Here is a 25,092-nt window from a genome sequence, read left to right as displayed (position 1 = left end):
TTAGCATAATATCAAACTCGGTACTTTAGATATGCTTTCGCCTAAACGATAGCATTGATTTCTCCTACACTAGGTCAGTGGACATTTCTGCTTCCATTTTATAAAAAGAAACAAAGCAACTGAGAGGAAATAACTGGACCAGAGCCACCCAGTCACCTGACTGACAGGGACACACTCTTGTGCTATGGCATACCACCTTACTTTATTCCTGCAAATAAAGAGGACTGAATTAGGTAATCTTTTCCTTTCACCCAAAACTCTGTAGATCACCCCTATGTGGATAGATACTTTAAAGGCAATCAATCATTCTGTTTGCTATATGTAAAACAAGGCTTTCTGGGTAACCTTTCTCTTAATTTACTTAGCATAACAGATCTGCCTGAGCTGTATTACACTTGGGCTGAAGCATTGCCCCAAGTGCACGGCAGATACTTTGCAGTAGGTACCGACTGTTACTGTAGAATCAACCAGCAAGAGACAAATAACATGAAAGCAAAACATGAAGAAATTTACCCTAGAAAAAGTTACAGTAACAATTCTTTCTATGCTGCATTTGACCAGAGTAGAGGAAGCTGAAAACTATGCCCAGGGAGTAAGTCTGTTTTAAATAAACTAAAGCAGTTGAGAATACAGGGGACACACTGAACAGCAGGTGACAGTCTGTAGTATAGGAAGAAAACATACCCGAGGGAAGGAATGCTACCAGCCAACTAACAAGCAAGCGGAAGAAAAGACCACATTCCTTCTACATATTCTACTATGGTGCTCATTTCTAAAAGATAAAAAGCAGCTCTTTCAAATGACATTGGCAGAAGTACAGTACAATATGCTTCAAACACGAGGCACCCTGAGACCACGGGTAGGGAACTGGGCTAAGCCAGCCTTCTGAAGTACCAAGAAAACCTCAGTTCCATCATGAGTGTCACTTGAAAAGCACTTAATTTCTCTGAAGTGCCATCTTAGCAAGTACCAGTTTGGTGGGCTCTTCTGAACTCTTCTCTTTAGTCCCACAGGAAGATGTCCCCCAGAAGTCTTAAGAGGGGCACATATGCATAAAAGAGGGGTTCTTAATACCCCATGGCAGGCAGTCTAAGAGGCCAAAGGTGCCCACTCCGAATGCTTCTTAGTGCAGTGCTCAATTTGAAAGATGAACGTCCCTGATCAGATTAATAATTCAACATCCTATAACATCACTCGGCTTCAGCCAAAAATAGGACAAGAAGAAATGGGTTTTAAATGCAGCAGGAAGGATTAGTATAATGACAAGAATTTTTTAGTAGGGATGTATAATAAAGTAAGTAAAAGCTAGAGGGCCAATTCAAGTTACTGTGAGAAGAAGGACTCTTCTCCTTATAAGTTATAAAATATACATTTTCTCCTCAAATTTTATAATACACATAGCAAATTATACTTTATTATATATCTATATCCTGAGAAAGGGTTAAATATAGACATTCTATTGCTATAAATTGATTCCTAACATAACGTTTTGTCTACCCTCAATCTATTACTGTCTGCAGACATCATGCTCTGAGCCACGTAAGGAACTATCAGTCTGATAATGTCATCTATGCAGACAGAAAATAAGCTGAAGATCCTCGAAAGGCCATTTTTTTAATTCCTTGATTCTTGAGGTCCAAAATCTGTAATTGCTATTAAGTTCAATTTCTCTCGTATCACTATTTCATTTATCTCTTTATCACCACAGCTCAAATAGTTCCATGAACACAAGTATTACTGATATACACAAAGTGGCCAATCAGTCCCCTGGCAGATTCCTATTCAGCCAAAAGAGAAGGCTCCTGTAAGCCGTCTACATAGGGTCCCGCTCACTGCATAAAGAAACAAGATTTTCAGGCTGGAGAGGAGAAAGGCACTGCCTACTCTTCCAAAGGTCCTGAGTTCAATTCCCAGCAACTACATGCTTGTTCACAACCAACTGTAATGAAATCTGGTGCCCTCTTCTGACCTGCAGACATGCAAGCAGAATATTGTAGATATAATAAATAAGTAAATAAATATTAAAAAAGATTTCCTATACGTTATTCTTAAGCTCTTACAAGAACTGCAGGGAGATGCCAGACTTCTTCAAGTTACAAATGATAACATCCAGTTGATCTTGGCTGAACGGGCTGCTGAGGTCAGTGAACACTTCAATATGCTTCCTCCCAAACTTCTTCCCTCTAAAAGACAGAGTGATCACATTAAAAAACTATTATCTGAGGGCCAGAGAGATGGCTTGGCAGGTCAAGACAATTACCCTGCAAGCCTGCAACCTGAGTTCAATTGCCAGAACTCTTGCAGGGTGGAAGAGGGAAACTGACTCCAAGAAGTTGTCCTCTGGTCTCCACACACATGCTATATGTGCACATACACACACACACACACACACACACACACACACACACACACTGGCCTCCACACACATGCTATATGTGCACGTGTATGCGCGCACACACACACACACACATTGGCCTCCACACACATGCTATAGGTGCATATGCACGCGCACACACACACACACACACACACACACACACAAAGTGATTTTAGTTGTTGTTGATTTTTTTTCTAGACAGGGTTACTCTGTGTAGCTCTGGCTATCCTAGAACTAGCTCTGTAGACCAGGCTGGCCTCAAACTCATACAGATCTGCCTGCCTTGCCTGCCTAGTACTGAAAAGGTAATTTTAAAGGAAGTATTCTCCTGAACTTTTTTCCAGGAGTTGAAATACACTTGGTCACTGTGCAGGGAGGCTAAGGACTGAATCTAGATGTATTAATAAGTGTGATTACAGTCTCAAGTTCTATACTCTCAATGCTCAGTTTAGTTCCTATTAAATACATAATAAACTTCATATAGTTCACACTTGGCTCAGCGTTTCAACACGTAATATTCTTGTGTCCCTAGCTCTGATTCTAGCAATGTGATTTAAAACAATCCCTTCCCACATGCCCAGCTTCAACATGTAAACAAGGGACTCCGAGGTGAGTGAAGACATCAGCTTTGCACCCTCACTTTCCAAATGTCTTGCTGGGGTACTAAACATGGGATTCACTGCAGGAGTTTGCAGAGGATTCAGACTAAGATAAGATAATGCAGATTAAGGCCTGGAATGTCAGCACAAAATGGCTTTCCTAACAATGCATCTGACTGTGTTCCAGGGCATACACTTTTAAAGATAGGGTAATTAGGCAAATAATGGGTCAGGACACTGACTACAGTTACTGTGCACGGCATACCAATGACTATGGATAATTAGTTTAAGTCAAATAAGAAAATTGAAAAATGCCAAATGCTTATTTCTCCCACGAAATGTGATCCTGTGTTTTAAACTTTTAAGAACTAGAAAGGTTAGCACTGACTCTGTCAAATATTCTCCCTGTCAGATTGACATGCTACTTAATTAACAACAAAGCACATAGTATACTGGACACATCAACCCACACTTTCCCCCGAAAGCCTCATTTCTGTATTTTTTCAGGTGAGACACTCACATGGTTTCACGCTGAATCAGATCCATGCACACAATCAGGGCATCCAAGACTCAGCTAGTTAAGGGTAGAAACGATGCCCACAGTCCTTTCACCCCATGAGCACTGCAGTTTCTCCCAGCAAAGCCCACTGTTGACATCTGTACACAGTGGATGACTTGGAAAGGCTTGCCCATGTGCCCTCTTCCAGATTTTATTTCATAAATGCTTTCTATCGACATATACATTCTCACAAATGTAAATACATACAAATGAAAATACATACAAGTCAGTGAATGCACATTGATTCAAAAAAAAAAAAACCTTAAGATGTCATTTAACAGTACCTAGAACCCCTATTTAGTAATTACAATCCAGTCTTAAATACAAAGCAGGCCATGAAGCATCATTTCCAAGTTACTCCAAACACAATAGCACCTCCCAATGGTCAAAAATGGTACTACTAATTGTTCAAAAATAAAAAGTAATACACTTAAAATTAGGGCCTTAAATTTTGTGTATGTGGGGGGGGGGGGAGGGTTGAGACAGGGTTTCATTTTCATGGCTAATCTTGACTGTCAACCTGACACATCTGAGAGGTTGAACCTCAAATGAAGAACTGTCTCCATCAGATTGGGATTTTTGACATGACTGTGGGACATTTTCTAATTACCAAATGACATAGGAGAGCCCCGACCACGGTGGGTGGTGCCTTCTCTGAGCAGGTGGGCCTGGGATGTATAAGTAAGGTAGCTGAACATGAGCCTGGGGAGAAAGCCAATAAGTAGCGTTCCTCTGTTGGTTTGTGCTTCAAGTCCCTGCTCAAGCATTGGCTTCCTTCCATAATGGAGTATAACCTGTAAGCTAAAATAAACCTTTACCTCCCCCAGTAGATTATGGTCAGTGTCTTACCACACCAACAGAGAAGAAACTAGAACAGGACTGACTCTATGGAAGAAATGAGAAATCTCAGCTTGAATATCAACCTTTTTTTTTTTTTTTTTTTTTTTTTTGCATAAAAACATCCTCTATCTCAAAGAGCAGAGAAAGTCAACACTATATTCTTTTGAATAGGTTTTCTCATCTCTGTGGTGGTGAATGTAAATGACCCCCACAGGTTCATAGGGAGTGGCACTATTTGAAAGGATTGGGAGGTGTGGCCTTGTTGAAGCAGGCGTGGCTTTGTTGGAGGAAGTGTGTCACTGGGGGTGGGCTTTGGGGTTTCCAATGCTCTCTCTTCCTGCTGCCTATGGATTGGGATGTAGAACTCTCAGCTACTCCAGCACCAAGTCTACCTGTGTGCTGCCTCACTTCCCACCTTGATGATAATGGGCGAAACCTCTGAACTGTAAGCCAGTTTTCTTTAAAGAGTCGCTGTGGTCAGAGCTGGAGAGATGGCTCAGCAGTTAAGAGCACTGACTGGTCTTCCAAAGAACCCAGGTTCAATTCCCAGCACCCACATGGCAGCTCACAACTGTCTCTAACTCCAAGATCTGACACCCTCACAGGGACATACATGCCTGCAAAACACCAATGAACATAAAATAAAAATAAATAAATGATTTGTAAAAAGACTTGCCATGGTCATGGTGTCTCTTCACAGCAATAAAACTCTTAATCTAACGCAAGCTCCAAACACGCTGACAAGCAGTAGCACCAAGCCCTCCTCAGTCAATATATGCATATATTCCCTGGGATTTTCCCACCTTCCTATACTTCCCAACCTCTCAATATCACAAGGCACAGAAAGAACAAAAGACTGGAAGACCTGGAGCTGGGCATTAATTAACTAACTAATCAATTCCATACCCTCTTTTCCTCAGAGGAAAATATGCCCAGATGTTCAGATCTGAGACTCTGCAAGAGCCTCACCAAACTGGATTGACTTTCCAGACAAAGGGAAACTTCTTGTCTTCTTGGGCACAAAAAGGATACAGTCGGCTTGTCGAGAGCCTAGTTGGATTTTGCTTTCGATGTCTTCTAGCAAATCAAAATCTGGTAGCATCAGGTGTCTGCGTACTGTGATGTTCTGATATTGGTCGTCATCAGCAAGGGCATTCTCAGTGCTGTCTGTTCCAAAGAGAACTAAAGCAATCTCATCCTTGCTCTCAGAAAAGACCTAGGGTGGAATATCCAAAGGTTGAAGTCTGTATTCGAGCATCCTGGAAGGAAGAGGACACCTAACCTTCAGGGAGCAGGAAGGTCATACCTCACTAGGCAGGTCCCCAGGGCCACCCAATATTAGACTAAATGAACATGGGACTTACTAGCAAGGACAATTAGGCTGTAAGCAGACTTTTCCTAATTTTTAAAAACCATTTTATTATTATATATAGATGGGTGTTTTGCCTGTGTTTATGTCTGTTCATGTTTGTGCCTGGTATTTCCGAAAGAGTATGGTTCATCCAGAACTGGAGTTATAGATGATTGTGAGCCACCATGTGGGTGCTGAGGACAGACCCCAGGTCCTCTGAAAGAACATCCAGTGCTCTTAACCTCTGAGCCCTCTCTCCAGCTCCTAAGCAGATATTTCATTATCTGTACGTCTCACTTTTCATTTCAGCATAAATAAGCATGCACACTTCATTCTCTTTCTGCTCTTGACTTTATGCTAGATGTGACTAGCAGTTTCCAGTTCCTACTCCATTACTTCCTCAGATCCACTGCTCTAGCCTGGGCCAGTGAACTGAAATGAACCCTTTCTCCTCTAAGTTATAGGTTTTTGCTGATTTGTTTTTCTTTATACCCAGCAACAGAAATTAAACTAGGACAGCTGTTTTGGGGGCAGGGATTTTTCCTATAACCCAGACTGGCTTGCAACTGGCTGTATTAATCTGAAACTTACCTGTCGTTGGACAAACATACTCATCACTTTCTTTGCTTGTTCAAATGGAGATTCTTCTCCAGGAAAGGAGTTACCCATGGCAACGCCCACATCTAGACACAGCACAACAGCTGCCTAGAAACAAGTCCCAAAAAGTACCCAAGGGGGAAAAAAAGAAGTTATTAGCAAAGATTCTGAAATGGGTCTGTAGAAGAGGAATGATAAGGAAAGGGGGCATGTGCTACAGACACAATGCATGTAAGACATATAACATTCCACTCTGGAGAGCCTGTGAAGGGGCATAATGTTCCCTAAAGGCCAGCTAGGTGGAAGAGTCACTCATGTGAGTAATGAAGTTAGTCATAAGCAACCGCACCAGCCCATTAAATAGCAATCATACATTGGGGGCTCTCTAGAGTTTCTTTTCCTATTGCTATGATAAAACATCCTTGACGAATGAGGAAGAAAGCCTCTATTTTAGTTCACAGTTCCAGTTCACCATAGTGAGGGAGTCAAGGCCCTCACGGCAGCTGGTCACATTACATCCAATCAAAAGAGAAAAATGAATCCACACAAACTAGTGCTTGGTTTGCTTTTTCCACTTCATAAAATCCAGAGACCAGGTCAAGGTCATACCCATAGTTAAGAAGGGTCTTTCCATATCAGTTACCATAACCAAGACAACCTGCCTGCAGGCAGGCCCAAAGGCCCGTCTCCCCTGTGCTTCTACAGTCTGTCAAGTTGATGATCAATACTCTATCCCAGGGACTAAAGAAATGAAACAGGCCAAATGCAAAATGGACGTATATGAAGCTCCTTGTATTTTGCACACAAAATTCATTCAAACATAAATTTCAAAAGACCTAAGCTAATAACTTGTCATTTTAAAGTAAGTTAAAGATTGAGTCAACAAGGTGACACAACTTCAACACTCTGTCCTCACAAACATGTGAAGTTGTATCAACACTATAATATATTTAAGAAAACCAAAGGTCTTTTGAAAAAAATAAACAAACAAACAAAACCTAGATTAGCAATCCAGAGACATGGGCTCTAGTCCCATCTCCACTAATTAATTAGCTTTGACCCCTTAGGAATGACATTTAACCTCGCTGTTAACTCAGTCAGGTATGAAACTGTTGGACTCGATCCTACCAGTCTCATCTGTGCTTTGTGCTGCTCAGACAAAATGTGAGCAGTACTAGGCATCATATCTTACGAGAGAAAGATTTAAAAGGGACCGGTGAAGAAGGCACTCTCTGAGTCAGGGATCAATCTGTCTCTAGAAGGGTCTGAAAACCCTGGATGAGCTCCTATATTAGGGAGATGACTCCTGAATTTGACTTCTTTTCACAGCACACACAGGAAATAATATTTTCCCTTAGTTCATAAAAAATGGGACCCCATGATGCAGTGATGTTAACAGATTTCAGAAATAATGACAATTTATTTGGGGGTGAACAGTAATAAACTACAGATGACCTTTGAGAGGAATTCAATTTACACCCCACAGGGATTCCCTCAGCATAAAAATCTTTTTTAAAAAAGTAAGAATCACAAACACAAGCTAGATATGCTTATTTAATACATGTCCACAAAACCTACTTTTAAACTAGCAAACACTAAAGGACCAAAGTCTTTTGTCAAGAATTAGAGATTCAGAAAAGGGCATCAAAGAAGTTCACAGTATGAAAATACTGGTCTGCAAGAGTGATCTGTGATACTTTCAGTTCTTTTCTGGAAGCAGTAAGAAAATCACTGGAGACTGGGAAAGTATAGCAACTCTTCATTTCTACACTGAAGCAATATAGCCAGGATTTTCACTTCAAGGACATCTGCCACAAATAAGCCCTTCACGGGAGCTACAAAGTTTCCAGAACTGAAAGAAGAACAAAGGATGTGAGTAACATCATAATGAATTCATAATTTAATCAAGACTTCCCAAATGGGCGTGGAGGAAAACAGATCAGTTATTCAAACCCCTATCTTGTTTGCCTGTTTTAAATGAATGGGTGAATAGATGAATGAATGAATCGCAATTACTCTCTGGTGATCAAAATGTCACTTTAAAGCTCACTGTAATTTCCTTTATTAATCTAGGAATGCAGGGGTGGGTCATAGGTACTTTGCAATGCAGCAGATCCCCCCCCCCACCCCTCAGAGCTCTGAAAAATGGTTTGGGTTCATATCCGTATTTTACCACCTATGAAAAGGGTGACCAGGTTCTAATCACTTCAGTTCTTTGGGCCTTGGCTCTCGTACTTACAAGCTAAAGACAATAATGTTCATCTCAGGGACTGGTGTGAAGATTTAATGAAACAGGAATAAAAGGCTTACTTCTGTGCTTCACACAGTAAGCTTTCAATAAATTCGAGGTACTAAATTATTATGAAGGTGATAGTATGTCACTATATTTTCAGTTATTTTATTCACAGAATTCCTAGGCCTGTTACATAGGGGATGGTCCTGGATGACTTATATAAATTCTTTTATAGAGTTATAAGAACCCAGGTTCAGAAGCGGTAAGGGGCGCCTGCGTTAGCAGGTGGCGTGGATAGAAAGTAGAAGGAGGGCAGCTAGGGAGGGAGGATGAGGAGCGGGTGAGGCAAGAGGGAGGATAACGGGGGCGTGAAGGTGGACAAGACTCAAACGCAGAACTCCAAATCCCAAGCATTCCGCTATGGGCATCCATCTTCGGTGCTCGCACAGCTGCGACCCCACAGTTCCTGCTACCGAACCACCCTCTGCACATCCCAGGCTTGGGTAAGGCACAAAACCCAACTCTCTCAGTACCTTATTAGCGGACCACGCCATGTTGCTGGTCCACGGGCGGTTCGGTTACTTTTTTTTCCGGACGGAAACCTACAGTCACTCAACTCAGTTCCGGACGACTCACGGGCCTCAACTTCCGGCTCTGCGGGCAAGGGGCGGGGAAACACGGGCTGTGAGCATGCGCGTAATTCTCTCCCTGCCTTCCCAGGTAAGGCTTTGTTCTCTCTGAGCTGCTAAAAACGCTGGTACTAGGCTGGCGAAGTGACTCAACCGGTGAAGCCACGTGTCGCCAAGCCTAACACGTAAAGGCAAAACACCAACGCATGTAATAAATAAGTAAAATTTTTCAAAGAAGGAAGGAGAAAAAAACCACCTAAAAAGTAGCCTCTGCTAAGAGACTTCCTTGATAGCCTGGAGTAGCTGTGGCTGCAAAAGTTCAGGAAGCCTAGGAATGGGTCTTTCTCTAGAAAGGGAGGCTGCTGATTACAGTGAATGTTTGCCACTCTTTTGCAAGGACATCGCCTTTCCTTCTGGTGATCAGACATTTCCTGGGGAGACATAAGGCACACAGAGAGGGAGCCCATGACAAAGTACGGGATACCACCAAGTCCAACTTGGTGAACCGATGAGTTTTATTGTGGGGTTTGAGTTGTGTATCACCATACCTGGCTCTAGTGCTCTTTTGAAAATATTTCAGTTTTATAAGTCTCTAGGTCAAGGTTGACCACCATGTCATTTCATGTTGGTATCCTTTGCGTGGGTTCTCACCCTCGCCCCAATGTCATCATGTTCCTCTACCCTTGTCTTAATCATGACTATTTTTGTCTTTAATCATTGGTTTCCCTAACCAATGTTACTGACATAGATGTGATAAATGTAGTAAATGTGGCTGCATTTTTTTTAAAATAAGAGTTGGGGGGGGCGGACACCTGGATAGATGGCTCAGAGGTTCAGAGCACTGGCTGCTCTTCCAGAGAGCCTGGGTTCAGTTCCCAGCAACCACATGCTAGCATCCAACCAACTATAATGAAATCTGGTGCCCTCTTCTGGCCTGCATGGACACAAGCAGGCAGAACACTGTATACATAATAAATAAACTTAAAAAAAAAAAAAAAAAAAAAAAAAGTTAGGTTAAAAGGTGACTGGAAACAGTTCGTCTAAATAAAATTCCCATAATTCTGTGGTACACAGGAAGCCAGAACATAGATCCCTTACTGAGATCATCTCACTCCCACAGGACCGCCAATGGGCCCACCTTTCTGTGAATACTGTGGCATTCAAAGCTATTTGGGAGAACCTCAAAAACAAAGTAAGTAAATGGTAATCAGATGCTATTATTTTTATTTTCACTTAAATTATTCATATCTCTGGAAATGCACCAGGGAGCACCACAGCTATTCTCAAAAATACTGGACACATCCCCCCCCCCATAACAGGATTGTTTTCTTAATTCTCTGAAAATGGAGTTCAGCACCGTACATTAAATGAATGTCGCTGTTTGGCATTTGGGGAGCTTGAGCCAACTGTCTAGTTCAGTTCATGCTGATTCCTCGAAGCATTTGTTTCTGAGACACAAAGAAAAATTTTGATCAGCACCCCTTCTTGTAAGAACCCCAACTCCAAAACTCGCTGATCTCTTAGGACTTAACACTTTGAAACCAGAACACTTAAAAATAAAGTTGTTATTTCTTCCATTCGGGATCTTTTCATCTGGATTAATTAGTGACCTTACTCCTGCCAGAGGAGCTTTGTGCTAGAAAGGTCTGATTGAATAAGGCTCCTGGGTTTGAGCAAAGCTAAACATGGTTTTTGTTTTGAGCTACTAATCCCTGCTGGGTTTGTGCTAGGAAGATTCTCATTCTCTTTCTCTCTCTCTCTCTTTCTCTCTCTCTCTCTCTCTCTGTCCTCTCTCACTCTCCTCTCTTGCTCTCTCCCCCTCCTCTCTCTTCTGTCTTTATAGATTAAATACTGTCAATCCCTGTTCCCCCTTCCTTTCCAGGAAGAATTACACTGTGGTTATGTGACCATATGCTCCTATCTAATGGGTTTCCCAAAGAAACCTGAAACCACATGACAAAAGCTAAGTTGCCGAGTACACAAGATGCTACTATCTAAGGCATATGCATAGTGTATGTAGTTCATATCTATGTATAAATTCTCCTTGTAATACTAGGGCCAAAATAGTTAAATGAATAAATGCATACATAAATAAAGCTGTATTAGTAGTTTAGAATTCTGAATTATCTAAATACCTATCATAAGACATGGATTCTTGCCCACCTACCAAATAGCTATTCTCTCCTTTTTCACAAATTCACATAACCCCAATATCGTCTAGGAATATAGTTACCCACATAAAAGATATCATTTCCCAGTATCTTTTGATTATGAGGTCATGTGACTATAGTGTGGTCAATGACATATAATAAATATTGATGGGGCTTTGTGCCCTCCTTTATTTCTTCTGTATTCTCCAGAAACACTGCAATGGCAGCTAGAATGTAGTCAGCATTTGAAAACTGAAGATGAGAGCACCGAGGGCCACATTCCACCATCTAGTGAACTCCAGATGACATCATAGCGTCTTGGGATGGTCCGCCTCCAGACATCCATATAAGACGGAAATAGATTTCTCTCTTGTTTAGTTCACTGATGTTTGGGGCTTTAATTATATGCAGTTCTATCTAAACATAAATGATGCACACAGTCTTCAAAATAGTAGCCTAGTTACCTAAATGTTCCACTCCGTCTCCAGCTACTCTCTTGGTGGATTTGGTTACCCCTGAGCCTCTTTATTCTTCCTGTCACATTTAGGCACATACTTCCCTGGATTACAGGCACCAATAACACTGTCAGGCCCCTGAAGGAATTTACAGTGGATCTTCATTTCCCAGATGAATGGTCATTTCAGGGCAACGAGTCAAGACGCACTTGTATATCAGATGAGCTACTTTGGCACAAGTTACTTTTCTGTTTCCTGCCTTCTTGGAATAATGAAGACGGTGGGCGGACCAGTGCAAGCTAGGATTTTCCAGGACCATAGAAGGGATCAGATAGTTTAAGGAAGGAACCTGCTAGAACTATAGAATGACTATCAACTACTTGAGAAAGAAGTCTCTGGTGGTTTAGACAGAGGAGGTTTCCACTCCCTGGATGGGGTCCTTGTTGGAGAGATTGCCTGAGACATTGTCAGACTCCAACAGCTCCACAATGCTGTAGGGAGAACAATCCTCCAGACCCAGCTTGCTGCAAAGCCAGCCACAGAAGCCTTTCTCCATGTCACAGGCAGCTCGCCACCACGCTCCCCAGGACCATGAGAGCTGGACTACAGCAGCATAGAGCCCCAGGGAGGATGCCATGGCCATGATGAGCACTGGATAGAGGAGAATGAGACAGGGACAATAGGAAATCTTATGCCAGAAGGTCCTTTCCTCATTGTACACAAGGAAGATGTTGTACCAGGTGATAGTGCCATAGTAGAAAGACACGACGAAAGAAAGGAGGAAGACCACAGGTAGGCAGACCAGTGTCCAGAGAACCACATGTGGGCCCTGGTCTGCCCCCACTTGGCAGGCCCTCCTTCCCTCAGGGGCTGTTTCCCTTGACAGCTCCTTGGGTTTGGTCAGTTCCTGAAGCTCCTTCTCTGTCAAAGTGACATGGATGTCTACCATCTGACCCTTTTTCTTCCCTCGTGTAATGGTCCCCGTTAGTGTGACGTAGCGGCTGTCCAAAGGCATGTTCCACACACCTGCAGTGCACAAAGAAGACGAGAGTCAAGAACTGAGGAATGCATGTTTCAGCTCAGTGCCATCCTAAGGCTGGACCTGAGTAGGAGCAGTAGAACCAGGGAGTCGGCCGCAGACTTAAAATGGATCTCCCTTGGAGGGCAGTATCTGCTATTACCACTCCCACAGAGACGGACGGCACCATGTGTGGGCCCTGACAAAACTCCAAGCAAGATTAACTTGTTCTTCCTGAGGTCTCTCCATTGGTCTGGACCCCAGCCTTGACACGGTCTCAATAGTCTCCACCTTATCATGCCCCTGTTTCTGGTTAACAAGTGCTATGGAGGCATTATTTATAAGTACAACCTGTGCATAAAATGTGTGTATATAGGTATACACAATGAGGGTATAGTCCACACCCTCCCTTCTCATGGCTAGTCCTGTGTTTCCCTGAAATGTTTCTCTCATGCCTGTACACACCCCCAGCTCTTATATTTAAGCTATAAATAACCCGTTCACTACACACACACACACACACACACACACACACACACACACACACCATATGATATCTATAAACAATATGTCTGCCTTGCTTCACAGTCCCCCTTAACTTCCACAGTTCTCAGCCCTCTATAAGCCCTTGCAAGACATACCCGGAGCCAGCCTGGCTTCCCTTGCTGATCTTTCACCATCATCCCCTTGGCTCTCTCCACACTCTAACAAACACCCCCTCCCCATCAGTAGGCCACTGTTGCTCTCCCCTCAAGACCCTTACTGTTTTCCAAAAGTAAACAACAAAACAAAACTCTTCCCCACATCTTTCTTACCCGGCTCCTTCATGTTACTTGGAGGAGTTCAAATGTCACTTCTTTCTTAAGATTTATTTATTTATTATGTATGTACAGTGTTCTGCCTGCATGTATGCCTACAGGCCAGAAGAGGGCACCACATTTCATTACAGATGGCTGTGAACATCATGTGGTTGCTGGGAATTGAACTCAGGACCTCTGGAAGAGCAGCCAGTGCTCTGAACCTCTGAGCCAGGCCCAAATATCACTTCTTTAGAGAGGTCTCCTGTGACACAAAAGTCCCTCCATCAGTTTCCATCGCCCCTCTGTCGTGGTTTTGCTATCTTTGGAACTAATGTCCCTCCTGAAGTCAACTTTTCACTGTCTGCCTTCCCAGGGTAGAAGGTCAGCTCCATGAGAGCAGGGACACTTCTGTTGTTCACACTGAGTTTGTGAGACTTAGCATATACCCTTCTCTGCACAAATAGTCTGTCCATTGCTACACAGTAATTCTTAAGACAGAGAACCAACAGGCTCCCTAATGGCAACAAATGTCCTTATACAGGCAGAACACAGACATAAATTTCATGGTGGAGATACTAAGAATGTTTGTGACATGCAGTACACATACTTTGAATCTTAATAAATATTGACCAGTTCCTACAGTGTGGTTGAAGTTACTTTAATGAGGAGTATGAGAGTATATCTAGTTCCACACAATGATGCTATCATATTTCACACAAATTTTGACAATCCTGAATGTGAAGGAATACTGTATCTCACTGATACCATAATTAATAGTCTGTGCTGGCTAATCTTATGTCAACTTGACACGCAAATTAGAGTTATCTGAAAGGAGGGAACCTCAATTGAGAGAAAGCCTCCGTAAGATATGAGTGTAAGGTATTTTCTGGTTTTGCCTGTTTGTTTTGTTGTTATTTTGTTTTTGAGACATTGTTTCTCTGTGTAACCCTGACTGTACTGGAACTGGATCTGTAAACCATACTGGCCTCAGACTCTCAGAGATCCACCTGCCTCTGCCTCCTGAGTGCTGGGATTAAGACATGCACCACCAGTGCCCTGCTAAGTGTTTTCTTAATTAATTATTGATGGAGGAGGGTCCAGCCCATTGTGGGTGGTTCCATCCCTAGGCTGGTGGTCCTGGGTTCTATAAGAAAGCAGGTTGAGCAATCCATGGGGAGCAAGCTAGTAAACAAGACCCCTCCTTGGTTTCTGCATCAGCTCCTGCCTCCAGGTTCCTGCCCTGCTTGAGTTCTTGTCCTGACTTCCTTTGCCGTTCTTGTCCTGACTTCCTTTGCCGATGAACAATACTGTGGGAGTATAAGCCAAATAAGCCCTTCCCCCCCCCACTTGCTTTTGGTTATGGTTTTTGTTGCAGCAGTAGAAACCCCAAGACATAGTCTCTTCTGACTCAGAACCCCTGAACATGGGTCTCAGCTAGAAGGCCTGGGCAGTCTAAGGGAAACTCTGACAGTGGAACCAGGATGTATTCCTGGTGCACAAAAGGACTTTGAGAGTACATCCCCCATGGAGGGATACTGCCCTAGCCCCTACTCCTAATGGCTTGACAGATTTAGATGACCCCGCCTGGAAGGCATCACCCTACATGTGTGGGGGGGTGATGGGATGGGAGGGTGGTCGGGGGCATGAGAGGGTAGGAGAGAGGAAAAGAGGGAGGGAAGGAGGGAAAGGGAACTGGGATCGATATGTAATATAAAAATAATAATAATAAAAAGACAGTCTCTTGATTTGGAAGTGGTGGTTTGTAGTGGTTTTATTTTTTGAGATATGGTCTCATTGTATAGTCTAGGATAACATCCAATTCATGACCCTTCTGCCTCAATCCAAGCCTCCCAAGTGCTGGGATTATAGGTGTAAGCCACCACATCTGGCTGCATTTTCATAATTATTATGAAAGCTAACAACTGTTGCTCTTTATCTCACATATGTTAGGTAATTAGTCTATAAATCAGCTTCGTACACTAGCAGTTGTGAAAGGGTGGAGATACCATCTCACCTAGAATAGAGTGTTGCAAGCTTTAAGTGCCGCTGTCTTTTTAATTAATGAAGGCTCCAACACCTCAAAAAATGCATCACCTGAAAGAAAAAGGCTAGTGAGCAGGTGCCTGTCTCCTGGAGGGTGGGCTGTGATTTGGTTTTCTTCCTATGACTTTGAACAAGAGGATCTAGGCAAACTCACCATCATCTATGGGGTAGTCCAGGAAGTCCTCCCCCTCCTCCTCTTTTGGCCGATCTCCACCTTCTGATTCTTCAGGTTCCTCATCCATGTTCTCATTATCTGACCGGTAGATGATGATGGATTCTGGGCGAGACTCTTTCCTCTTCTTCCTCCTGTGACCCATTGTGGACTCCCCATCCAGGGCCAGGGCAGCAGCCACGGCTCTTCTCAGTGAGCCATGGTGGGGGCTCGGTAGCTGGCCCTGGCTTTCTGCTGGTGCTGACTCTTCCATCCCAGTCCTGAGAACTAGCCAAGCTCACGTTAGAAGAACTTGGCTTGCTTGAGCAAACTCAAGCTCCATGCATCACACAGCTTCTACTTGGAAAAGACTATGTAAACATGCCCCCCAAGGGTGCATTCGACCTGAAAGACAGAAAGGCAAAGCATCAGCTAGAATCAAAGAGGGCAGGCTGGAGAGAAACTGGGAAATCAGCAGAGGAGGGAGGGGCCCATAGAAACCCTCTTTCAGTAACATATGTATGGTATTATGAAAAAACTCATCAGCCCCATTAAAGGGTATGGAGTACAAGAAAGTTAGTGAGAAAGTCTATAGGCAGGTAGATGGAGATTGACGTGGCTGGGGCCAGTATTTTGTACTTCTGACTGCCAGAATACATTCCAACAATATCCAAATGGAAGAAGAGTAGTGAAACCTCTCTAACCGACTCTACCCTGCTATGTGAGAACCCTGCTTCCTAGCGAGTACAATAGGCTCTCAGAAAGTTAACACTCCATATTTTTTAATGCAGGTAAACCAGAAAGAATGGGGGGGGAACACCTTATAGAGGAAATTTGGGCACACTACTTATATTTGCAAACTAAACTTGGGCCAATATTGATTTTCTAGGCCAGTGGTTCTCAACCTTCCTAATACTGTGACCCTTTAATACGGTTTCTCATGCTGTGATGACCCCCCCAAGCATAAAATTATGTTTGCTATTACTTCATAACTGTAATTTTGCTACTGTTATAAATTGTAATGGAACTATCTATCTGATTTGCAGGATATCTGATATGCTATCCCTGTGAAAGGTTTGTTTGACCCCCAAAGGGGTCACTATACACAAGTTGAGAACTACTGTTCTAGGAGTTCAGAAGCTTTATCTGGAGCTTAAAATGTTAAGCCAAGCTGGGCACTGGTGGCACCAATACCCCTAAAACTGTCCCCTGTCATATACAACTCCTTCCCAACACACACACACACACACACTTTTAAAACATCACAGTGTTAATGTTCTGTGTAATTTTAAAAGCCATTCTTAAACATTATTATTAATTAAACTAACATAAATAGGAATCTGTTCAAATCTCCTTGTTCTAACAAATCATTTTGTCTATAGCAGCGCCACCCAATGGAACTTTCAGCCATTGCATCTGAAAACAGGCTGGGCAAGTAAGGAAGAGCGTTTTGGTTTTTTAAAGAAGCTCTGTTTATTTGTTTGTTTTTCAAGAATCAGTGTCTTTGTATATAGCCCTGGCTGTGCTGGAACTTGCTTTGTGAACCAGGGTGGCTGTAAACTCACCGAGACCCACCTGCCTGTCTCCCAAGTGCTGGGATTATGGGCATGTGCCACCAAGCCTGACTCATTCTTAGAGATTTTAACTAAGTTTGCCCACTTTTTGGCAAAGATGCATCATGTTAGACATGGGTTTTGCTTCAGACAGAATGCCATTCTAAGATATATTTCTGTTTGCTTATCCACATCCCAGCTCAGCTGTGCCAGTTCACCAGACACTGAGACCATTCAAAACAAATAAAAGGAGGAGAGACGAAACAATTGAGGATAAATGACACTAAAGGATGCACATTCAGCACTAGACCAAGGAAATACTCATACAGAACAAGAAGGAAGTTAGGGATTGGAGAATTAGGAACAAAAATAGCCATAGAAAGCCGGAAATCCAGAACTACTGGCAGCATACAGCCTTAGGAACCCTGGGAAGGCAGAGTTGTGCATAGACCCCAGCAATTCTCAGTAGTAAACAAATAATTTGAAAATGGAAAATTTGGGGTAAATAATTTAGAAACTTCCATATCAGTAGAGGCTGCCATAGTAGTTCATAAGCTATTTTTCATAGTATGCTTATTAATAATATATAATAAGAAGGCCATTTGCCTTCTCTACCAAATTTAGAATTGGTTATGTTAAAAGTGCATAGAGAGCTGGGCAGTGGTGGTGCACAACTTTCATCTCAGCACTTGGGAGGGAGAGGCAGGAGTATCTCTGTGAGTTCGAGAACAGCCTGATCTACAATGCTACAAAGAATCCCTGTCTTGAAAAAAAAAAAAAAAACAAGATAAAAAATAAAATGAAATAAAATAAAAGTGCATGGTCCTGGGAGTGAATCTACAAGGAGTTAGGGGTCAGAGTGGAAATTGAGTATAATCAAAATACATGGTATACATGAGTTTTTTAAAAGACGATAAGAAATACATTAATAATCAAGCATTTTGTGGTGGTGCATGCCTTTAATCCCAGCACTCAGGAGGTGGAGGCAGGTGGATCTCTGTAAGTTTGAGGCTAGCCTGGTCAACAGAGTGAGTTCCAGCAAAGTCAGGGATATAGGGAAACCCTGTCTTGAAAAACAAACAAAAAAACAAACATTAGTAATTCCACCAAACATGGATACCAGACAAAACAATGTAATGCATAACACAAACCGAGCATGAACACGTCAAAGACACAGAAATGGCCCAAGGTCCTCATCCTGGCTCACAAAAGCAGCCTAGTGTTTTCCCCCCCAGCTACAGTCTCAGATGTGCTATAGGAGACTCTCTCTTAGACATTAGAACAAGCCTCAGACTCACACCCACTGTCTGACAGCCAGTCACAGCAAGACCTCTCCAGAGTTGACAAGTAAAAAAAAAAAAAAATGGTGTCAGCCTTTGCTGATGTCTGCTGCTGAAACACTTTCCACTTTCCACTGGTCTTGGGTATGTTCCACTTCTGCAGAGGGACAGACAGACAGAGCTTAATCAGCCACAGGTGGAAAGTAGAGTCAAGCAGATCTCTGTAAGTTCAAGGCCAACCTGGGGTACATAGTAAGGTCTAAGATTGTCAGAACTACATAGTGAGACTCTATCATGAAAAGACGAAATAACAACAAAGAGTCTGGTTGAATTCCTCCTCCTGGAGAGCATCTGCATTTTCTTTCCAAGCAATCACTTTTCTGTCAGTCAGTTTCTATGAACTGAGGGGAGGAGGGGCATTGCAGGGCTCTATGAGAACTCCCCAGCACCAAATAAATTGTCTTCACAAGTAACAACAACAATAAAAGTGCATGTCAAGGCCTAGGGAGATGGTTAGGGGATAAGAGCTCTTGCTACACAAGCAAGAAGACCTGAGTTCAAATCCCTAATACCCATGTAAAAACCAAGCATGGCTATGTGCCTTTAACCCCAGTATTGGGGTTCCATAACACCCGCCATATGTTCTATACTCTTAGTCATCAGTTATGCATCTCGTGGATTATGAGTGGCGTCGTGAGCTCTCATTCATCCCCACAGGCAGACTGTAAACTTGTAAAGGTCAGGAATTTCCTTATACTACTTCACCACTAGTGGGTTGGATGGGTACCAGAAAGTCAGTATGCACCTGTTAATTACTAAGGACAAAGGAGAAAGGAAATGCCTACTCAGAATGATGTAAACAGCTGTTAAAAGAGGAGGTTCTGCACATCCTGGGCCTTGGGTTGGCACACCCTAACATCTATCCCATCTATGAGCTGCTGGAGTGTGTGAAGGAATTGGTCCTGTGGAAAGGTAATCACAGGATCTCCATGACTCTAGAAACGGCGGGATATCAGAGAGGAGTTCTGGTGAGGGTCCAGTGACGATGGTGTGCCAGAGGCCTTGAACCAGATCAATGACTCATTGCAATGGAAATGTTGCCGGTGGAGACAACTGGACAAAATGGTAAAGTGTGTGACCTGCTGCAGCTCCTGATGCCGCCAGGATGGATGAAGAGGTGTTGGAAAGATGGAGAAGCAAGGTAGAGGGGGTTGTTCTTTTGTTTGTAATTAATTTGGGGGACATGTTGCAGAGGTGAGGGGTAGAAATGGAGGGACCGGGAGGTAAGCAGGATTAGGGTGCATGATACAAAATTCCTGAAGAATCAATAAAGAATTATGTTTTTTTAAAAAGAGAAAGTCTAATTCTCTTGCCCATTTTTGTGCACATAACATGCCGTAATGTTTGTCTTTTAGATTCTATGAGCAAGGGTAAGTCAAATCTGCCATTTTCCCAAAACTTTAATCAACAGGATCAAGAGAAGGGATCAGGCCCATCCTCCACCTCTACTCCCAGTTCCAAGACTGTTAACCAGTATGGTAATGTAAACCATTAACCTCAAACTGGACTGTTGGTCATCCAGGGGATCAACAGATGTTGAGGAATGCATTTATACTCTAGAACTCAGGCTTAGAAAAATTGGTTTAAGAAGCTGGGTGATGGCACATGCCTTTGATTCCAACACTAAGGAGGCAGAGGCAGGTGGGTCTCTGAGTTCCAGGACAACCTGATCTACAGATCGAGTGCCAGGACAGGCTCCAAAGCTACACAGAGAACCCCTGTCTCAAAACCAAACAAACAAACAAAGCCAAACAAAACAAAAAACCAAAACAGTTAAACAATAGAATAGAGAGCTAGCTCAGTAGGTGAAATGATTGCCCCACAAGCTGAGGACCTGAGTTCAAGTCCCAGAAAGTTAGGGGTAGTGGCACATACACTGTTATAATTCCAACACTAGACAGATAGAGAAAGGCAGAGTTTTGGATTCCTGGCTAGCCAGCCTAGTCTACTTCATAAGCCCCAGTGAGAAACCTTGTCTCAAAAACCAAGGTTGATGGTTCCTGAAGAATGACACTCTACATTGCCCTTCTGCCTCCACACACATAAATACATATTCACATGAACACATACACACAACACTGAATTTTTAAAAAGATTTCATTTTTATGTGTGTATATGTATACATGTGAGTATGCACACGTGAAGTATGGGTGCTGGGAACCTAACTGGGGTTCTGTTGGAGATCAGGAAGTGCTTCTTAACTCCAGTCTGCAGATGATTGAGGCTCAGCTCAGCGCATTGCCTCGCTGCCCATTGCCCACCTGTTCCTTCTTCACTTTCCTATAAAGGCCTTGGTGCTTCTAGGTTCCCTACAGTGAACCTTAAGGGTGGCAACTTCTTGGCTCACTGCTTTCCCAAATGAATGTTTCTCCTTCCCCAGCAACCTGTCCCATTTACTGGGTTGGGGTGGAAAAATGAAAGAATTCAGTAATCCAGCCTGGTGGCTACTCTTGTCTGAGTTACAGAGTGAGGTCAAGGGTGCCCTGGGCAACTAAGTAAAGCCCTTTCTCAGGATAAAAATGTAAGAAGGCTGGGGATACGGCTCAGTGGGTGAGTGCTTGCTTGCCCCATGAGCATAGGCCATTTTGCCCCATATACATAAGGCCATAGGTTCAATTCCTAGTAAGGAGAAACAAATAGCACTGCTGATTCAGCACTACCTGTCTACAAAGAAAACAGTTCTGGTAGCAAAGGCGGTTGTCTACGAAAACCTTGTACTCTCTTACTGTAAGAACTGAAGGTTGAAGGGGGGGGGGGTCAAGGTCATGACAGGGGAACTCACAAAGAAAACTGACCTGAGCTCATGCGAGTTCACTGACTCTTAACTAGCAACTAGGAAGCTGCATGGGACCCACCTTGGCCCTCTACATATGACAATTGTGTAGCTTTGTCTGTTTGTGGCTCTTAGTGGGATCAGGTTTCAGGAACTGATCCCAAGCTGGGTTGCCTTGCCTAGCCTTGAAGCAGGGGAAAGAGCTTGATCCTGCCTCAACTTGCCATGCTGTGTTGACTCCCACAGGAGGCCTGCCCCTTTCTGAATGGAGTGGCTAGAGTGGATGGGGGTGGGAAGGGGGAGGTGTAGCAGAAGGGAAGTGGGGGGGGAGGGAACATGGGGAAACGAGGGAGGGAAAACTGTGGTATGTAGAATAAATGAAAAAAATTAATAGGAAAAAAAAAAAAACCCTGAAGATGGAATCTTTTATTTGCCTACTATTGTGAGTTTTCCTCCCGCCCCACCCCACCCTAACCCCTCCATTCCTACGTGCTATGAGACTGAACAAAGACAGGGAAACCCAACCATCCCATTGACTGGGCAGTGTTTTCCATGCCTAGAGCAATACCTGGTACACACGTGCTCAATAAGCACTGACTGAATGCTCAAATGTGAGCCGTCATAGATAGAGGGCTCTTGCTCCCAGGCACAGGCAGAGTTTGAGGCCTTGCTTGAATATTCCTTCAGCACAGCCATTCTATGAATCCCATGTTGAGAACCAGTCACTCTGAGCCAGCAGCTGCTCTGCAGGGGGGTGGGGGGAGGACGATGTTAACCAGGGAGATGGAGAGGGGGGGCGGCAGGAAGCTGGGTGAGCCGGGGAAAGAAGCGTCTCAGAAGAGAAAGGAAGCTACAGCTAATGGGGTGTGACAGCACAGGGGGTGTGAATGGATCCCGGTGACAGCAAGCCAGGTCAAAGGGAGCAGTGAAGCAGAGTGCTAGAGAACAGGGCTGACCAAAGGGGCTACGGGAGCAGCATGGTGGTGGTCTCAGGAGGGGGGTGGCAAAAAGAAAACAAAGCGCTTCCAAGTGAAATTGCTGGGTGGGCTGACATTTAGGGGCCTAGAGTCAGAGGCTGAGACAAAGAGAACGTCCCTCCTTATTTTAAACAAAGGAGTCCTGGGGGAGCTCCTACACTTGTGAATCACAGGCTTTACTGGGGCGGAGGGGCAGACCTTTGACTGCTTAGCCTACAGTGTCCTTGCAGATGACAGATGGTACCTTGTCATCCCCATTGGACGTAACTGCCTCATATTCCCAGTCACCTTCTCACCGAATCCCTGCCTAAGTCTGTCCGGTGACCACACTAAATACTTCTTCTTTTTTCTGTTAAGAAGCATACTGGGGGAGGGGGGAGAAGAAGCTCCATGGATGAATGCTTGTGCAAGCTCCATGGCCGCATTTTCAACGTGGCAAAGGAACAAACAGCATATATCACTTTGCCACTGGGAACAGAGAACTGGAAATTATATTTTTCCTGAAACAATTCTTCAACATTTCTACTTAAATTTATTTTTAGGGGACCATGGGGATGGCTCAGCAGGGAAGGATACTAATTTCTGTGCAAGCATGAAGATCTGAGTCAGAGCCCTGGATCCTTGGCTTGTAAGCCCAGGGTTAGGGGGTGCTGGGCAGAGACGGGGCCAGGGGAGGATTACTGTGGCTTCCATCAGCTAAAAGGGGGCAAACTTCAGTGAGAGACCCTGTCTCAAGGGAATAAGGTTGAGAATGATAGAGAAGGGCATTCAACATCCTCTTCTGGCTTTCACAGGAACACACACACAGACATGTACACACATGAATATACCACACACCAAAATTCTATTTTTGAGTGTCCAGACAGGCTCCAAAGCTACACAGAGAAACCCAGTCTTGAATGTGTGTGTGTGTGTGTGTGTGTGTATGAGGTTATAGTGGTGCCATTTTTAAATGTGTTCATAAGCACATAACTGACATAAGCAGAAGGATAATTGGAGCTCTGGATCAACTACCCAGACAAGGACAGCCAGAGTTTTAGTACTGCCTTGATTTGTGTTGGTAGGATCTATCAGTAACCAAGTTAGAGAGGAAAGTGCTCCAAAAGAGAGGAGCAGCCAGAGAAGGGCAAGGAGGCAGAGGGATTAGGAGGAGATGACCTTCTCCCAGAACTGCAATCTTGCTAGTTGGGGGAGACCCAAAAAGAGAAGTGGTGTCTAATCCTACTCTTAATTTTCTTTGTGAGTTTTAAGTAGTGGCTCCAACCCCCACCTCCCAAAACACGCACAAATGGCGTTTGTTGACTTACTACCTAGAAAGGGAGAACAGGACACCCACACAAACTTAGAAATGCCAGTGTTCCTGGAGTAAGATCAATGACCTAACATAGTTCCTATGTCTGCCAAGTTCACAAGGCAAAAATAAGAAGAAGAGAGTGGGCAGGGTTATGAGAGTAAAGGTTCTTGCTGCTAAGCATGGTGACATGTGTTCAGTTCCTAGGACTCACATGCAAGGAGAGAACTTCCACAATTTGCCTTCTGACAGACATGCTCATCACACACACACACACAATTAATAAATGTAATTTTAATATTTAAAGAACAAACAGAAGAATCAGGTGTGGCATCACATGCCCTTAAATCCCAGGATTCAAGAGGCAGAGGCAGGTGGGTCTCTGAGTTCCAGGTCAGCCTAGTCTACCTAGTTCCAAGACAGCCAGAGCTATATAGAGAGACCTTGTCTCAAAAGAACAGAAAAAAAAAAACAACAATAGTAAATTAATTAAAAATAAGCAGAATGAGAGTAATAAATTGTTCCTTGGAACCACCAACTCAGAGCAGAGAAGTTTCTTGTTGAAGCAATGAACTAGAAGGCATGTTCTGAAACATAAACCTAGAGATGGATCTTGCAAGAACCACGCAACGATTCAGCTTTTTTTTTTTGCATCTATGTAGCCCAGAAGAAACGGATCACATCTCAAACCTAGGGAAGGGTGCTTCTTTCTTTCATTTCTGGGTGGGGCACGGAGAAAGAGGTGCAAGTGGGCCTAAATTTATTTTTTTTAATCATTTATTATTTAGGCTCTGGGAACGACTGCAATTGTCTGTCCTCTCCCGACCCATACCCTCCTTTAGATTCCATCCCTGAAGACCTGGGTGTCTGTCTTCCCTTCAGCTATCCTAAGCCCTTCCCACTTCCTAGCCACCCGCACACAGCAGCTAGAGCCCAGACAGCTGGACGTCTGCTGTGGAAGGGCACAGCATGGAAACAGACCTGCAGTCTTTCTCTACACAGATGCCCTGGAGATTTCATTTTAATTAATGATGGGAGCTATGTATGGCCCCAGGATTGGATTTTCAGAACAGAGAATTTCCTCCCATTTCTTTTCTTTCCTCGCTCTCTCTTTTCATTCCCTTCTCCTTTTCCCCAATGCCATCAAAATTTAAAAATAAATACGAAAAATCGAACGAAGAGTCTCACCCACACGAGCACTGGGACCCAGAAGGGAGGCGGAGGATGCAGAGGGTTGCAGGCGGCCGCCAGGAGTGGTCCAGCTCTGGGAGGATGCCTAGTGCGTCGCGAAGGCGGGGCCCTGGGCGGGACCACGCGGGCACGGGGGCGTGGTCTGTTCAGTCACGTGGGGGAGGA

The 25,092-nt window shown here is 43.7% G+C and overlaps 2 protein-coding genes and 1 long non-coding RNA gene across 3 annotated transcripts in view; 1 reads left to right on the top strand and 2 right to left on the bottom strand.

Moving 5' to 3' along the window:
- The window catches only part of Xrcc5 (X-ray repair cross complementing 5), an 83,944-nt gene extending 74,746 nt beyond the window's left edge, over positions 1–9,198 (bottom strand). Inside the window, exons 1-5 of the mRNA XM_051190434.1 lie at positions 9,090–9,198; positions 6,318–6,431; positions 5,408–5,591; positions 3,497–3,545; positions 2,061–2,183 (exon numbers count right to left, since the gene is read on the bottom strand). Of these exons, the coding sequence (XP_051046391.1) occupies positions 2,061–2,183; positions 3,497–3,545; positions 5,408–5,591; positions 6,318–6,431; positions 9,090–9,110 (491 nt within the window). The 5' untranslated portion in view covers positions 9,111–9,198. The remainder of the gene's footprint in view (positions 1–2,060; positions 2,184–3,496; positions 3,546–5,407; positions 5,592–6,317; positions 6,432–9,089) is intronic.
- On the top strand, positions 9,151–11,784 carry LOC127226421 (uncharacterized). Its single transcript, XR_007834880.1, has 3 exons — positions 9,151–9,276; positions 10,306–10,377; positions 11,546–11,784. It is a non-coding gene; the product is annotated as an uncharacterized LOC127226421 (long non-coding RNA).
- Tmem169 (transmembrane protein 169) lies at positions 11,730–25,029 on the bottom strand. The gene is made up of 3 exons (XM_051190438.1): positions 24,925–25,029; positions 15,806–16,207; positions 11,730–12,816 (listed from the first exon to the last, which is right to left on the bottom strand). Exons 2-3 carry the CDS (start codon positions 16,074–16,076, stop codon positions 12,194–12,196), a joined length of 894 nt encoding a protein of 297 aa, XP_051046395.1. The 5' UTR covers positions 16,077–16,207; positions 24,925–25,029; the 3' UTR covers positions 11,730–12,193.
- Positions 25,030–25,092: the final 63 nt, after the last annotated feature.

Source organism: Phodopus roborovskii, unplaced genomic scaffold (assembly GCF_943737965.1).
Source record: "Phodopus roborovskii unplaced genomic scaffold, PHOROB, whole genome shotgun sequence".
Taxonomy (NCBI): domain Eukaryota; kingdom Metazoa; phylum Chordata; class Mammalia; order Rodentia; family Cricetidae; genus Phodopus; species Phodopus roborovskii.
The sequence above is the reverse complement of the archived record's forward strand: the minus strand, read 5'-3'. Positions and strand labels throughout refer to the sequence as shown.

Coding starts and splice junctions, on each gene's coding strand:
- Tmem169 (XM_051190438.1), bottom strand. CDS start 16,076: ATGGAAGAGTCAGCACCAGCAGAAAGCCAGGGCCAGCTACCGAGCCCC. Junction 12,817..15,805: donor GGACTACCCCATAGATGATG/GTGAGTTTGCCT, acceptor TGTGCACTGCAG/GTGTGTGGAACATGCCTTTG.